The following is a 16,373-nucleotide window of genomic DNA, read 5'->3' as shown; positions in this document are numbered from 1 at the left end:
AAGCTGGCTCCTGGTTTTACCTCTGAACCCTTCTCTTCTCTTGCCTCTCTCCCTCACACTCTAGCCATCAGCCACATGGAACCCGTGTTTTTCTGGTCATTCTCTGTTCTCCAATGTCAGGGCTATGCATATATAATAACCTCATTTTTCTAAAAAGTCTAGACTCTTTGCCTTCAGCATTCACTTTGGACTAAACTGGGTACCCTTAATCTGTGCTCACACAGAGGACTGATTCTATTTTATTTTAACTCATCTGTCTTCCTCACCAACCGTGAAGTTATCTAAGCCAGTATTATCATCTCCTACTCAGAATAATCTAAAACAAACAAACCATAAAGTTTACTAAATTATTTTACTTCATCACATTTTTATGCTACTATTATAAAAAATAGAAAATAAGAAGTCCCTGAGATAATTTTACCCTGGCATACTATTAGAATTTGTGCCTTTGGACTCCCCCCCACCCATATACACAAAGGAGAAAATGGTCAGAATTATGTAAAAGCACTAGAGTTTTATTTCTCATGTAAATCTCTGACAAAGAACCTCCAGTGAGGTCCCCTCTAAACTCTTAGAAGAAAGTTAGGACATACTGATTATCAAGGACAGAAAACCCATTTTCAGATTTTGCTCAATCACTCCCACGTTGATGACTGTAGTTCATTTCTACTGGTCTTTTCTCTTAATTTGCAGAAATCATACTGAAAGCTGTGTTTCAGTTTTGTCTCCTTAATCACCCTCCACCAAACCATAGACTTACTCTACATGAAACTATGATGAATAAGAAAGAAAATGCGATGTCATTCTCTTCAGATGCCATCATTTTACCTTAAGCCATTTGTCGACACACTTGGCATGGAACTCGTGGTTACAGGGTAAAACTCTAAGTAGCTGCCTTGACTCAAAATCACACATGCATACTACACACCTAAAATAAAGCAAAAAGATTGTTTAACCGTAAAACCAAGTGGTTTCTATTTTGTTACAAATGTCGAAGCCTACAAAACCACTTACCATCTCACTTATCAAAATATTTAAATTTTAAAACAAAATAATCTATCAATACCTCAAAAAAAGCATGATATTAAGAAATTTAGTAGGAGTGCTTTGTTTTACTGAGTGAGAGATCATCAAGAAAATTCCTGGCTTAACATCCAAGACAACTTTAATACTGAAGATACTATTATATTCAACAAATGGTGTTGGAACAGCCGGATACCCATATGCAAAAGAATGAAGTTGGACCCCTACCTCACACAATATACGAAAATTAACTAAAAAATGAAAAGCCTAAATGTAAAAGCTAAAAACTATTAAACGTTTAGAAGGAAACACAGGAGTAAATCTTCATGACCTTGGAATAGGCAATGGTTTCTTAGAGATGGTATCAAAAGCACAAGAAACACCAACCAGAAAACGCAGATAAACTGAACTTCATCCATTAAAAAAAAAGTGCTTCTAAAGATGTCAATCTATAAAGTGAAAAGACAACTAACTCACAGAATGGAAGATATTTTTGAAAATCATAAATCTTACAAGGACTTATATGTATAATATACAAATAACTTCTACAACTCAATAAAGACAACCCAATTAAAAAATGGACAAAGAATGTGAATACACATTTCTCTAAAGATATATAAGTGGTCAATATATAAATGGTCAATAAGTATAGTAAAAGAGCTCAACATCACTAGCCATCTGGGAAATGGAAATCAAAACCTCAGTGAGATACCACTTCACTCCCACTAGGATGGCTAGAATCAAAAGACAGAGAGTAACAAGAGTTGGTGAGGATGTGGAAAAAGTGAAAACTTCTATACACTGCTGGTGGGAATGTAAAATGGTATAGCCAATTAGGAATGAAGTGATACAGTAAGGGGCTGAGCCAGGGTTTAGAGGGTTGGGGAGAAATGGGGAGTGGTTACTAATAGATGAGGTTTCTATTGGGGGTGATGAAAGTGGTGTAAACTTGATTGTGATGATGCAAATCAAATTCAGAGTTGCAAAATTCTATGAATATACTAAAAACCACTGGATTATACACTTTAAATGTGAATTGTATCTCGCAGAGTCGCTATTAAAAAAGATACTATAATAAGGAGAATCTTCAGGTAAAACCCTCAAATTTTACAGGTATGAAACTTTTCAATCTAATATAATTCTAGTGTTTAAATTTAAAACCTTAAGATTTCTAGGCCACCTAAAAATCCAAAACAACACTGTCCAATAGAACTTTCTCAGGTTACAGAAATGTTCTACATCTACATCTTCTGATATAGCATCACTAGCTAGTGCAACTAAAAATTTTAACTTTTATTTTATTTAATTTAAATAGCCCCATGTGACTAGCAGCTATCTTACTGGACAGCATAGGCCTAGAGTATGAAATAGTCACTACTTATCTTTATCAAGTTGTCTTTGACTTCCAAGCTTTTATTTCACAAAAAGGTGGAAAAGGAAATTTAACACAGAATGAGGTCAGAAAAATATACTTACAAAGTCTGTTCTGACTGGTGGTTGTTAGGATTGAACCGGTAAGAAGGAAGTTGTTCAATATCTGCTTTAGTTAGTCCTCGAGGCTTGGCCTCTCCCAGTCGCTCTGCTAGGTTTAACAGGGCCTACAGAGGGAAAGAGAGACGTAGCTGCATTTTTCTTTAAATTTTATATTCCAAAATATATTTTTTTAAACTACCTTTATTATGGAAAAATTTTAAATACATACAGAAGTAGAGAAATAGTATAAAGAAATTACTTCCATATGCCCATTACCCAGGCTCAACAATTCACAGCTAATTTATTTCATCTTTTACTGTCCACTCCTAAACCCCAGATTATTTTGAAAGAAAACTAAAACATGGTATTTCATTGGTGAAATAGTTCTGTTTGTTATCTTTAAGACAGTCTGTCAACCTCAGCATTTTGGACATTTGGGGCTGGATAAAATTTTGTGGGAGGTTTTTCTGTGCACTGTAGGATGTTTAGCAGTAACACTGGCCTCTACAAAAATATCTCCAGATGTTGCAAAATAGCCTCTAAGGGATAAAACTGTCCCCAGGTTGAGAACCACCACCAATCTAAAAACTAAAACACTTTTTACAAGAATATAATCACACTAACTTCATCACACCCCCAGAATTAGTAATTCCTTAATTATCAAGTACCTCTGATTGTTTCAATTATTTTCAAAACACTTTTTGAAATAGTTTGTTCAAATTAGGATCCAAATAAATCCATGTTACCACTGCTTGACGTCTCAAGTATCTTTTTTTACTCTTTTATTTGTTAAAGAAACCAGGTCAATGGCCTGTAGAAATTCGCAGTCTGAATTTTGCTGACTGAACCTCCCCATCCCTGACTCGTGTGGTTTAATAACGTTCCTTCCTTGTCCCCTGTACTTCCTATAAATTGGAAGATTTTACTATTTCCATCGTAAGGCTCAGCATGTCTAGTTGTTATGTTAGTTAGCACTGATGGAACACTGCCTAGATCCATTAATTCATTAAAGATGGCAAAACGGTAATATTCTATCACTCTTTCTTCATTAGATGAAATACTTCTACACTGATCAGCTGCCTCATATTAAACTATACTCAGTAGTTTAATTTATATAAAATAGGCAGGATAAGACCAATGAGTTTATTTTTTCTTTTATTTTTTCTTTTATTTTTTGAAGTATCACTTATGAATTCATGGATTTTAACACAGTTGAAACGTTTCAACACATTGCAGCTATTATGCTTGATTTTACACTAGTACCTCCTTTCTCCCAGTTTTCAATGGCTCTAATTGCTCATTTGCTTTATCCTACAATCAGGCAGCCATGTGCATGCTGCTTCCCCTCGTTTTTATTTTTTTAAGGCTGCCACAGGGTTAAGAGAATAGGTAACAAAGAAATAATGATGGACAATGAGAGGAATAAATTTAATTTCCCATAATATCAATAATCAACGCTGTGATAACTGTGTGTTTTAACATGATGCCGCTGCAACACTGCTTTTGGTACAGCTTTATTTGGAGAATTGTGTCATCTAAATAAATTGCTCCCCCTTCCCCATGCATGCCCCTAAGTCCTTCTAAATGCTAGTAGATGGTAATTTGTTAAATTTAATTGATGCTGATTACAATTAGCCATAAAGTTTATGATAGAGGTGATATATCTTTTACACCTATATTTTATATTCTATAGGACACTTACGTCAAGTAATATAATTTATGACCATTATTTTAAGCCCTTATTGGATGGAGAATGTAATGATAATTGAGCCCTCAACAAACCTACATGATCTGAAAGCAAGACAACTGAAGGAAGGACATGATTAGTATGTATTGTTTTATAAGACCTATGAGATCAAAAAGGAGGGAGAGACTCACATAGACCTGGGAATGGGCTAGAAATGCCTTTCACAGAGGTAGCAGGTTTTTAACTGGTTCTTGAAAGATGGCCATGTGCAGGAAGGGGGAAAAGTTCTTAAGCAGAAGAATCAAGGGGAATAAAGGCACTGAAGCAAGGATGTATAGCGCAGACTCAAAAAATGGTGAGTACTCTGGACTAGGGTGTGTTGTAGGCATGTATACTATGAGACAAAACCAGAAAAGCAAACGAGACTATTGACTGGATTAAAGTATGCCTTTGCAGAAGATTAAACATAGTCAACCCAAAATACAATTTAGAAAGGGACTCCTGGGACTTCCCTGGCAGTCCAGTGGTTAAGACTCCGTGCTTCCACTGCAGGGGCGCAGGTTTGATCCCTGGTCAGGGAACTAAGATCCCGTTGCCACATGGCGGGGCCAAAAGATAAAAATTAAAATTAAAAAAAAAAAAGGTACTCTAATGCCAAACACAAAATATTTTTCTTATACTAGGATGGTATCACTGTTTTTTTTTCACTGATACGTATATGATTTGTTTAACAAAGAGCTGTCCTTTTCAGCAACATGACTTAATTTTAATACAGAATGCCTGAAGGATAACCAACTCCTTTTCTTACTACTCTGTACAAAACTAGCATAAACAGTGTAGAAACAGGAAATTATTATAGTCCCTTTCTCAAGAAATCTGAGAATGCAATCCAAAGGACACTGCAGTGTGACTGTATATGCAGAAAGTAATATAATGGCATTTTATAAGGATATAGATAGCATTTGGCCTGATCTCTTCCACATGCATTAAAAAAAAAAAAAAAAAAAAAAAAGGTGCTGCAAGACTGTGTTTGCGTATGTGTGTCTTTCCTCCCTGCTCCCAGGTTCAATTCACCTAAAAAAATGAACAACAAAAAAAACCCTGTTCCAGTATTCACATTGCATAGAGACTCATAAATAGAGTGAGGCTGGGGTAAGGCAGTACCAAAACAAAGTCACACAGTCACTCATATTCAACATTTCCAAATCCAAATGTGCCTTCCAACCCTTAAACTGTCTGTCCTATTCCTAACCTCAAATAATATAACAATGTCAACATTGTCTATTTGCCCCATCATCTTTGAGTTTGCCTTCTGCACAAGCTATTGTAGTCCTTTTGCAAAGCATCTTCTCTTGCAACCTTCCCACTCACAACCCTGACACTACCACAAACCATTCAATGATCAAATCCTGTTGATTCTAGTGTTAAAATGTCTTTCAAGATGTACTCTTTTCTATTTGCAGTTCCCAGAGTTCAGAACTTGCATGGTTTCAGAACATCCACTCATAATTCACCATTTTCTCATTTACATTCTTTCACAGGAATTGTATGTAATTCTAATAGAGCACCAAAGTCTATCTTGTTATCATAACTGTGTGGTACATGCTGAAATATCTTTAAGGATGAACAGTATTTTTGACACATTTGTATCTTGAAATATACAATGGATTTACCTAATAAATGTTTAATTAGATCAATGAGTTGAGTAGCACAATATTTTTATGCATACAAAATTCCCCAAATTAATTCACATTTCACCTACTAACCTCATAATTTTCTACTTCTCCATCTTCCACATCCAATTCGAAACTGAAAGTTGGGCCCACTGCAGGTGGCACTGGAAGCATTGATCTGCAATGAAAATAAGCAACACAAGCATTGATAATGCATTAATACATTATTTCAATGAACAGGATGAGAAGGACAAGGCCAGTGCTAAATGGATAAAGAATGGTCAGTGTTGATCAGTGACAACCTTTTAAAGAAACTGACTTCACTAGTAATAAACAATTAAAAACTGACATTAAAAAAATACCATTCACAACAGCATAAAAAAACATGAAACATTATGGATGAATTTAACTAAACATGTGCAAGACCTGTATAATATAAACTGTAAAAATACTGCTAGGATAAATTTTAAAAGATGAATAGAGAAATATACCATATAAGTAGGCCAGAAGACTCAATACTGTTAAAGACGTCAATTCTCTTCCAAAACTCACCTACAGATTTCATGTAATCCCTACCAAAATCCCAGCTTTTTTAAAGTATAAACTGATTGCTGATTTTAAAATTTATATGGACATGCCAAAGACTTTAAATAAAATCAGTTTAAGAACGAAGTTGGGAGACTTATACCATCTGATTTTAAGACTTACAATAAAGCTACAGTTATCGAAATAGTATGATATAGGCACATGGCCCTCTGGTATAGAGACAACATTCCCCAGCCTTCCTAGAAGGTAGTTACAGACATGAGACTAAATTCTGGCCAATGGGATGTAGGCAGGAATCATAGGATTCTGGAACTTCTAGGAAGTATCCTTGGAAGGAGGCAGGTAGGCAGAGAGATCCATCTTCATTTTTGCTAGCTGGAATGTGGATGTAATGGTTAGAGCCTGAGGAGTCATCTTATATCATGCAGAGGAAGCCATAAAATTTTGAAGATAGTAGAACCATTCCTCAGGGTTACGGAGCTAACAAACCATGTTTGAACTGCCTACTTCTAGACTTTAATTACATGAGAAAGAAATAAAGAACTGTCATATTTAAGCCACGGGTGTTTCTGTTACAAACTTAATCCTAGAAGAGTATTTCTAAGGCACAAATACAACTTCTTTCTCCCTCTTCCTCTGAGAGAAGTAGCAGCATCAAATGCTAGATAACCAAAAGAAGGTAGCAAGTGATGCCAGCTGTAAAAGATGCAAAAAATTTAAACTTCTCTATCTTTTGATTTGTTAAACCTATCTTCTGGCTCACAAATTTCTCCCCCACGCCCCCCAACTTCTACCTTGTCCTTGCTCTTTCTTTCACCCTTAAATGGTCCCCCCCACCCCAACCTCTTAACATTAAATAAAAACAAATATCTAACACACTCTAAATTAAATATATACTACACAGAAATATTCATAAAGGAAAGAGAATCTCAAGGATGTCAAAATTCAGAACTCATTAAAATAAGAAAGACAGAACTTACAACACATATGGCAGTAAGCTGGGATGATAAGGGGGAGGTGGTATTGGCTGCTGGGATCGATATCTACTACGTCCTGTGAGCCTCCGAGGCATAAATGGAGGATAAGACTGTAGAGAAAAAAATGGTAAAACAATTTAAGATCATTCTACGTTCACAACTTTTTAAGCTGTCGAATAAAGTCTCTTCTTTTTTAAAAACCTAGGAAGTTATTTACTGTTCAAGTGGTATTTAATATTTCTTAAATGTTAACACAGATGTGACAGCTTGTTTAAAACATACACTTAGGTGTACTAAATATAATTTTCCAACTGACTGCAAGAATACATTTAAAACTCTAAACATGTAGAGTTATACTGAAACAGAACTCGAGGGGCTTCCCTGGTTGTCCAGTGGTTAAGACTTCGTGCTCCCAATGCAGGGGGCCTGGGTTCCATCCCTTGTCAGGGAACTAGATCCCACATGCCACAACTAAAGATCCCGCATGCTGCAACTAAGACCTGGCGCAGCCAAATAAATAAATAAATATTAAAAAAAAAAAAAAAAGAAACAGAACTCAAAACAAGTAATCAAGTAATAAATTAATAACAATGAATGAAAACTTACTACTCCAAAGGAAACCTCCTGATGCAAAGGATCATGTGTTAAGAACTGCAAAGGAGCTGATGGAGGCAATGTTGGGGGATGGGCTGATGGCGGGTAAGTAAAACCTCCTACAGGAAGATGTTCTCCTAAGAGTTCCACTTCGTTTTCTATCCTTTGCAGAGGCTGAGGGGTGGGAAAAAGCAAACTAATATACTTCCAATATTTAGACAGATTGTGCTTTAAAACAACAAAAATCAAAAACCCCAAAAGACATCTTTAAGGTCATGCATTTCTTGATGTTTACATCAATCTAAATTCATACATATGGACATATAGCCTATAGTAAAATCTTACTGCCTTTAACTGAATTTCAGTAAGAAAATCTCTCAAACATGTTATTAAACATTTCCACTATCCACTAAAGGAAACATTTCCACTATCCACTAAAGGATACATTTCTTTCACTATTTGAACGTTCTCTAAAAAATGATAGAAGGAAAGACAAAAAGTCATGTAGTAAGCCAATTATATGAAAGTTAAAATTACTTTAGTCATGGCACACTGACCTACATCAGATTTTCAGACACAACCTTTAACAGATGAAATCAAACACAGTACATATTGCAAATGAGAACTAAATAAGGCTAAATGGAATAGAACACAGCAGGCTGTACACTATAGTAGAAAGCTTACAGGCTTTGGCATTAGACAAACTCTTGGTGCTGCAACTAATGAGCCATGTGGCTTTTATATAAATTACTTAATCTGAACCTCAATACTGTCATCTATAGAACTGATATGTTCACAGCCTACTTCAAAAGTGTGTTGTGAACACTGAGACAATGCTCAAAAAGCACACAGTGCTATGCAAAGCACATTTGCTATAGATTTGCTTATTCTGGACATTTCATATATGTGGAATCACACAGTATGTGCCCTTGTATCTGGCTCCTTTCAAGTATGTGCCCTTGTATCTGGCTCCTTTCAAGTATGTGCCCTTGTATCTGGCTCCTTTCACTTAGCATAATGTTTTCAAGGTTCATCCATCTTGTGTTTGTGTAGTTTGTGTATCAGTACTTCATTCCTTTTTATAGTTGAATAATAATCAACTGTATAGATATGCCATGCTTTATCCATTCATCAGTTAATGGACTTTTGGACTGTTTCCACTTTTTGGCTATTAGGACATTTTGGGGATAATGTTTTCATTTTGATTCTCTTGGGAACATATATTCTTAAATGTTAGTCTAACTTCTTTCCACAGTTAGAAAATGGCAACACAGTATTCAAATACAAGTAACTGCTAACACTTTACTTTGGAAGCTTATGTATGCTTGTATGATGGCTAAATTTAGTTTTAACCTTGAATTCCCAGGTATGGGAAAAGCTTCCTAAGGAACATCCTGGCATGAATCCTGTCCTGATTCTAATAAAAGATTTTTTGGTAGGAGTAACTTGAACTTTTCAGATTAGCCAGGTAACCTCACCTCTCACCTCTGCCTGAGACCAAGCATGGTGCATAAATCCTAAGTAAAGGATGGTCAGGCTCTGCTAGAGTGACCGTCAAGCTCCTTTCACAGGGCCAACCATTTCCACTCCAGTTCCACTCTAACCATTTCTATATGTTCTTTTCCCCTGTTCTCCCTTAATGCCTGATGGTTCAAATGTTCAACTTGGCCTGTCCAAAAAAACAATGGGGTCTTCTTCCTGTGTCCTTCCTTCCACTGATACAGTGCTTACCTCTTCCAGCCCCGTGAAATAATATGCCTCTCAGCTATATTCCAGCCCCAGGACAGAGTTAACTATATTAAGACTATCTCATCTACTTTTCATCAAAACACAGTAGAAAACCAGCCTTTGGAAAAAACAATTGCGGTTCAAAGGATTACTTTACTTGCCTAAATGAATATAAATATTATTCTAACAAGTATAAATAATTTTATAATATTTTCATTTTCCATTTTAGAAACACATGAAAGGAAAAACCAGACTGTATTTTTTTTTAGATTTACTACCCAAAGGACTGCAGATACGAAAGGACAAATATGATTAGATAAGTAACATATAAAATAACTAGAAAAACTTAAGAAGCCAAGATAATTCTAGGTAAATTATATCTATATATATTTGTATCAGTGGGGATTCCTTAATTCTTTCAAGAACCAGAGAAGTGCCTAAGTTATAATTTTTAAATGGTAACAACTTACATCTACTGAATTAATCTGTCTTTTAGGTCTAAACATTCTGTGAAAGTTAAAGATATAAGAGTAGAGATACCTACCGATCGTGACTGCTGTGTTTGAAAAGGGACAAACTGGCCTGGAGGTGGCAAATGAGGAGGATGATGGGGAGAAAGGTGAGGAGGATGTAAAAGAAATGGATCGCTAGAAATAAGGGGTGGAAACGCAGCGTATGGTACTGGTAAGTGCTGAACTGAACACGCTTGAAGCATCTGTAAGAGAAATCATTATTTTTTGTTAAAAGTATTAGAATATATAATTAATTTTTAAAAAACCTATACAGTGAGATTGAAATGCTATTGCCATATCCCTCCCAAAAATCATACCAAAATGTTTTAATAGCCTATATTAACAATGAAATACTAGTGTATTTTTGCATCTGTTAGTAAAATAATGGTAACTAGTAGTTATTCTGGATCTTATATAGTTCTTATGAATCAGTCAAAACACCTACCTCTTACTTAAGCTTTTGTAACACCTATGAAATGGAGGGAAAGTGCTGCAAAGAAGAGGAATCTCTTTCCACTTGGTTTAAAATATAGCAGATATTACTACTTTCCAAGAAGCTCTCCTTTTCAATCTTGTAGATTTTTTTATTTCTAAGAGCCCAACTCACAACTAAATGCTTTATGGTCTCTCAATATTTTAGTCTGCTGATTTAGAACACTGGTTCTACAATCTATTACTGAGAAACCAAGCATGGGTAAATTAATCTGTTAAATTGGTGTTGGTGTTTGTATGTATGTGTTTGTTTTAATCTCAAATTCAAACAGGGATATTAGGATTATATTAAGATTTAGCAAAGTGATTTACTTTGAAGACATTATTGACCTTCAGCAAGTCATTTAAATCCTCTGGTTTTCAGCAACCTCATTTTTGAAATAAGGAGGCTAGACTGGGGGCTGGTAAAGGATAAAGCATAGCTTGTAAGAGGCAGAAAGAAGTGAGCGTGAACCCCCGTTTTCTCAAGCTAATTTTCTCTCTGATACTAAGCAAGTCATTTTCAGTTTCATCAGGCTTCCTATAGTGAGGAATAAGTAAGACCAAGTATTCAAAGTGCCTGTTAAAACCCAGTAAGTGCTGAGACTATTAATGTTGATCACTAAAGTCTCTGAGACTTTATTACTAACCAGTCCAATATCCTATGTTAAAACCCCAAGCCCAATCTTTATCAAGGTTTAATGATAAAGTGCTGATATGTGAGGAACATGCTTTGACCTTCAAAGGATATTAAAATATGTGTAATTTAATTAATGTAAAAACATATGAAGTTTTAAAGCTAATTTTATTAAACTGTTACTGTACAGGTGCTATTGAGATTTCTGTTGCAATAAAACTGCCTTTTTTACTTGAAAGTGAAAAGGTACAAGTCTCTCAGGTTTTGCTTATGTAACACATTTAGCCACTCTACAGAAGGACTGCACAGACTTACTGGAGGAGGCACACTACAAACAGGGAGGTGCTGTCCACTGAAAACCACAGAGCATCCTGGGACCTGCTGTGTACTGCAAGCAGGGATGTGCTGGCCTGTGCAGAGGGGAATCCCATGTGGTGCCACTGTTGTTACTGTGTAAGAAACAGGAACAGTGCCCTGATGGAGCTATTAGGAAAGAAAAACAGAACATTAGAACTTATAACTGTTTGGATAAAACATCAACTATTAAAAATTAAGATCTGGGCATTTATTGATTCTCCTCTTCACTGCACATATTTTCACAATGTACTACAGTTTCAACCAAAATATTCTCGTCAAAAGAAAAAAAAGGTGACTGTTTCAAGAGTACTATATGATACCCAGTGACCTGGGTCTAAAGTCTTCCCTCAAAAAGACTTAAAAAGTCCAGGAGAATAATGAATTGCTATATTAACTCTTCTAGCCTGATCTAAAGAGCAGAAAACTTTTCTAAAGAGGACATTTGGAAAAATGAAACATATCTTCTAATAACCTGGTCACATTCAACAGAAAAAAAAACTTTTGTTTAATTGCAACTAGTGAAACAATGTAAAGTATTGATAGTATTTTTAAAAAGTTAAATAATTTCCTTCTCTCCTGGCCAGTTTTATTCCCACCCTACCTATCTGGAAGAAATCAATATTAATAATGTGTTCTCCCACATCATTCTCCATGAGTATATAAACATATGCGAGCATGATTACCCATTAACTATTGTCATGTTTGGTTTTGTTCTTAACAGAAATATTACCCTGCAACTTACTTTTTTCAATTAATATTGTAGATATCTCTTCAAGGAAATTGAAAGCAATTCATTCTTTTTGACACTAACAAGATATTTCAAGTACACTCATCACTTTAACACAGTCCTATCATTTATATACTAATGGACATTCAAGTTGTATTCACTCTTTTTACCAATTCAAATACAACCATAAAAAATGTCACTGAACATATATCCTTACATATTAGTTTCATTTATTTCATAGGGGTGACTGGGTAAAGGGGTAAATGTATTTTAACCTTTAGCAAAAGTCTGGATGGATTAAGTCACAATCCCAACAGTAACAATAGGACTCCCAGCACCTCCATTCCAGGTAGATGCATTTGCATTACAAGCATGCTTACCTACTAGAAGAATGGGGGAGGTTAAAAAAACAGTATCACAACCGGCTTCCTTTAAATTTGCATTTCTCTGATTAGAAAGGTTGAACATCTTTTAATATGTTTATTAACCATTACAGATTTATGTAAATAATCTATATCCTCTGCTCACTGCCCACTTTCTACAAGGCTGTTCATTAACATTATAGTTTGGCTTTCTAATTAGATATGTGTAACAAAAATATTTTCCCAGTCTGTTTTATCTTCTGTTAAACCCTTTGTTTAATGGTAAATAAACCCTCCCTTTTCCTCTAAACTGAAATACATCTTTTTTCCGTCAATAACTTCCCAAACATACCTGGATCTATTTTCTGCCATATTTGTGCTGTGTCAATTCTAGTATCTTATTAGAAAAGTTAGTATCTAGTAAGACAAATTCTTCTCATTACCATACTTTCTTTTCATTTTACTTTTGGGCCATTTTCACACATTTATTCTTATGTAAATAACCTCAAGTAATTTTATCCAGTTTCAAAACCCACTGGAATCCTAATTTATATTAATTGTATTAAATGTTATTTTACAAAGGACATAATTTTATACTACAGCTTTTCATTGGAATATCATGTCATTACATGTTCAATACTACAGTACTGTACCTTCAAGAAATTAGCTTTCTTCATAAAGATTATATTATTCTTATTAAATTTATTCCTCAAAATTCTTTTTTAAGTTTGTAGAATTTGTTATATTGCTGATAGGTTATTTTTCTCTATTTCCATGTCAAATTGCCTTTTTTCTTCTTTCTTTTTCTTTTTTGGCCATACCACACGGCATGCGGGATCTTAGTCCCCTGACCAGGGATCAAACACTTGTCCCCTGCAGTGGAAGCTCCGAGTCTTAACCACTGGATCGCCAGGGAAGTCCCCACGTCAAATTGGTTAAGTGCTAGTAATGAGAAAAGTTACTAATTTTATGTTTCTCGAATCTAACAATGTTATCCAATTTTTTAATTCTAGTACTTTTAAAAATTAGAATCTCCGGGCTTCCCTGGTGGCGCAGCGGTTGAGAGTCTGCCTGCCAGTGCGGGGCACATGGGTTCGGGCCCTGGTCTGGGAGGATCCCACATGCCGCGGAGCGACTAGGCCCGTGAGCCACAACTACTGAGCCTGCGCGTCTGGAGCCTGTGCTCCGCAATAAGAGAGCCCGTGATGGTGAGAGGCCCGTGCACCGCGATGAAGAGTGGCCCCTGCTTGCCGCAACTAGAGAAAGCCCTCGCACAGAAATGAAGACCCAACACAGCCAAAAATAAATAAATAAATAAATATTAAAAAAAATTAGAATCTCCTTTTCTATGTATACAACTATATTTGCTAAGACTCAACACAATTATTTACTCTTGTCTTTCTGCATTACTAATGAAGAACCTTCAAAAATGATGCTCACAGGCACCTATCTTAGATCTGATTTTAATGGATATGTATACAAAATTTTTTTTAATGTTCTGGATTCTAGTCCTTTCTCAGAAATAGTATTGTGAATATTTTCTTCCAGACAGTGGCTTGCTTTTTCACGTTTAAAATACTGTCTTTTGGATGAGCAGAAATTTTTTATTTTAATGAAATCCAGTATGTTGGTGTTTTATCAAGCAGCTAGTACTTTATATATCCTGTTTAAGAAATCTTTGCCTACCTTATGAAGACATCTCTTTTATTTTCTTTATCTTTCACATTTAAATCTAGAAACCAACTTTATTTTTGTGTACTATATGAAGTAGAAGCCAAGGTTCAAATTTATCCACATAGATATCCAGTTGTTTCCACACCATTACTGAAAAAGACCTTCCTTTCTCTCCTCGAATTCCCTTGGCATTTTTGCCAAAAATTAAGTGACCAAAATATATGTTTAAGTCTATTCCTCACAATGAACACAAGTTCTTTAATTTATCAACAGTTCTCTGTATAGTTAGTGCTTTTCCTATGTCTTAAAGAAAGCCTTCCCTACTTAAGGTCATGAAGCCATTCCCATTTTACTTTCTTAAAAGCTTATATTGCCATTAACATTTACGTCTTTAATCTACCTGGAACTGACATTTGTGGATGGTATGAGATAAAGGATCCACTTTCATGTTTTCATTTGGATATCTAATTGTCCCAGCATCATTTATTAAAAATTCTGTCTTCTCCCAACTCATCTGCAGTTATATATCACATATAAAGTATTCTTAAACCTGTTAGTTTATCTCTGGGCTTTATATTCTATTTCACTAGCATATTTAATTATTCTGGCAAAAATACCTTCATACAGCTTTATAATTAGTCCTAATAATTGGAAGAGCTACTCTACCCACCTTGTTCTACTTCAGAATTATACACCAGAGGTTCTCTTAATTGTAGTGTGCATTAGAATCACCTGGGTTAAAAGAGATTGCTGGATCCCTTACCTAGTAAGTCTATTGTATAGTCTGAGAATTTGCAATTTTAACAAATGTCTAGGTGATGCTGCTGCTGCTGATCAGCTGATCCAAGACATACTTTGAGGACCAAGTGGCCTTAGAGATTCTAGACCAGAGCATTAGTTGGCCAACTATTTCATAAAGGGCCAGAAAAGTAAATACTTTAAGCTTGTGGGCCATCCTGGTCCCTGCAAAAAGCAGCCACAAATGACAGATAAATAAATAAGCATAGTTGTATTCCAATAAAACTCTACAAAAACAGCCAGCAATACTTTGCTTTTCCCTGCTCTGGATAATCCCAGGTCCTTTAAAATGCCATAGAAGTTGCAGAATCAGCTTCTCAAGTTACATCAAAAAACTTACTGGAAATTTGCTTGGGAGTACACTAATTCTACACACCCTGTACGTCAGGTTTTGAAAGCAGACAGTTTTTACAAATTTGGCTCTTTCAAGCCAAATCTTTTAGTATTTAGACAGTTTTGTAATCTTCTACATAGAGGACTTGAACATCTTTTAAGATTCTTAACTTCATATTATTTTGATTTTTCAATTTTACTTTCTTATTTGCATACTTATTATGGAGAATTTCAAATATGCTCAATACCAGTATAATGAACCCCCATATCTAGCACATAGCCTCCAAAACCACAAAACCATATATCCAATCCACTCCCATCAACTTCTCCCTTTCCTGTACTTTGCTAAAGCAAATCCCAGGAACCTATCACTTCATAAATATTTCAGAACTTATTTCTAAAAGACAACACTCAAAGCACTCAAAGTTTTACCATTAATTATGCTGTTTGAAATAGGTTATGTGCAACAAACATAGAAGATGGCTGTGTGGGAATATGTGGAGCTAGCATCTCCCCACAACTAGGGCACCTGCCGGCCACTGGTGGGGGACTCTGACGCCCAAGGAGATGGGAGGAACCCCAAAGTGAACTAGTAGGATGTAGGGGGACTGAGTGGGGAGGAGAAGTGGAGGCCAGACAGGATCAGTGCCCCTGAGGCCGGGGAGATCAGGAGAGGCAGGTGGGAGGGACTCTACGGGAAGAGCATGAGAGAAGCAGAGGGCAATCGCCTGGCCCATGCGGGCCAGGGAGACTGCTGAGCTCCCAGGCAGGTCCCCTGCCCTCCAAGGCCCCATCCAGGCC

The 16,373-nt window shown here is 35.8% G+C and overlaps 2 protein-coding genes across 12 annotated transcripts in view; one reads left to right on the top strand and one right to left on the bottom strand.

Moving 5' to 3' along the window:
- CCIN (calicin) overlaps positions 1 to 16,373 on the top strand; it is a 399,321-nt gene that overhangs the window by 144,101 nt on the left and 238,847 nt on the right. The gene's annotated exons all lie outside the window — the stretch shown is intronic.
- Positions 1 to 16,373, bottom strand: part of RNF38 (ring finger protein 38) — a 123,593-nt gene that overhangs the window by 4,040 nt on the left and 103,180 nt on the right. For all 11 annotated transcript variants that reach the window (XM_082468656.1, XM_082468659.1, XM_082468660.1 and 8 more), the window contains 7 exons: positions 11,637 to 11,804; positions 10,246 to 10,416; positions 7,986 to 8,147; positions 7,383 to 7,489; positions 5,950 to 6,034; positions 2,500 to 2,621; positions 829 to 928 (listed from right to left, as the gene is read on the bottom strand). In XM_082468656.1, coding sequence (XP_082324782.1) covers positions 829 to 928; positions 2,500 to 2,621; positions 5,950 to 6,034; positions 7,383 to 7,489; positions 7,986 to 8,147; positions 10,246 to 10,416; positions 11,637 to 11,804 — 915 coding nt within the window. The remainder of the gene's footprint in view (positions 1 to 828; positions 929 to 2,499; positions 2,622 to 5,949; positions 6,035 to 7,382; positions 7,490 to 7,985; positions 8,148 to 10,245; positions 10,417 to 11,636; positions 11,805 to 16,373) is intronic.

The sequence above is a fragment of the Balaenoptera physalus genome, assembly GCF_965194825.1.
Source record: "Balaenoptera physalus genome assembly, chromosome: 7".
Lineage (NCBI taxonomy): Eukaryota > Metazoa > Chordata > Mammalia > Artiodactyla > Balaenopteridae > Balaenoptera > Balaenoptera physalus.
The sequence above is the reverse complement of the archived record's forward strand: the minus strand, read 5'-3'. Positions and strand labels throughout refer to the sequence as shown.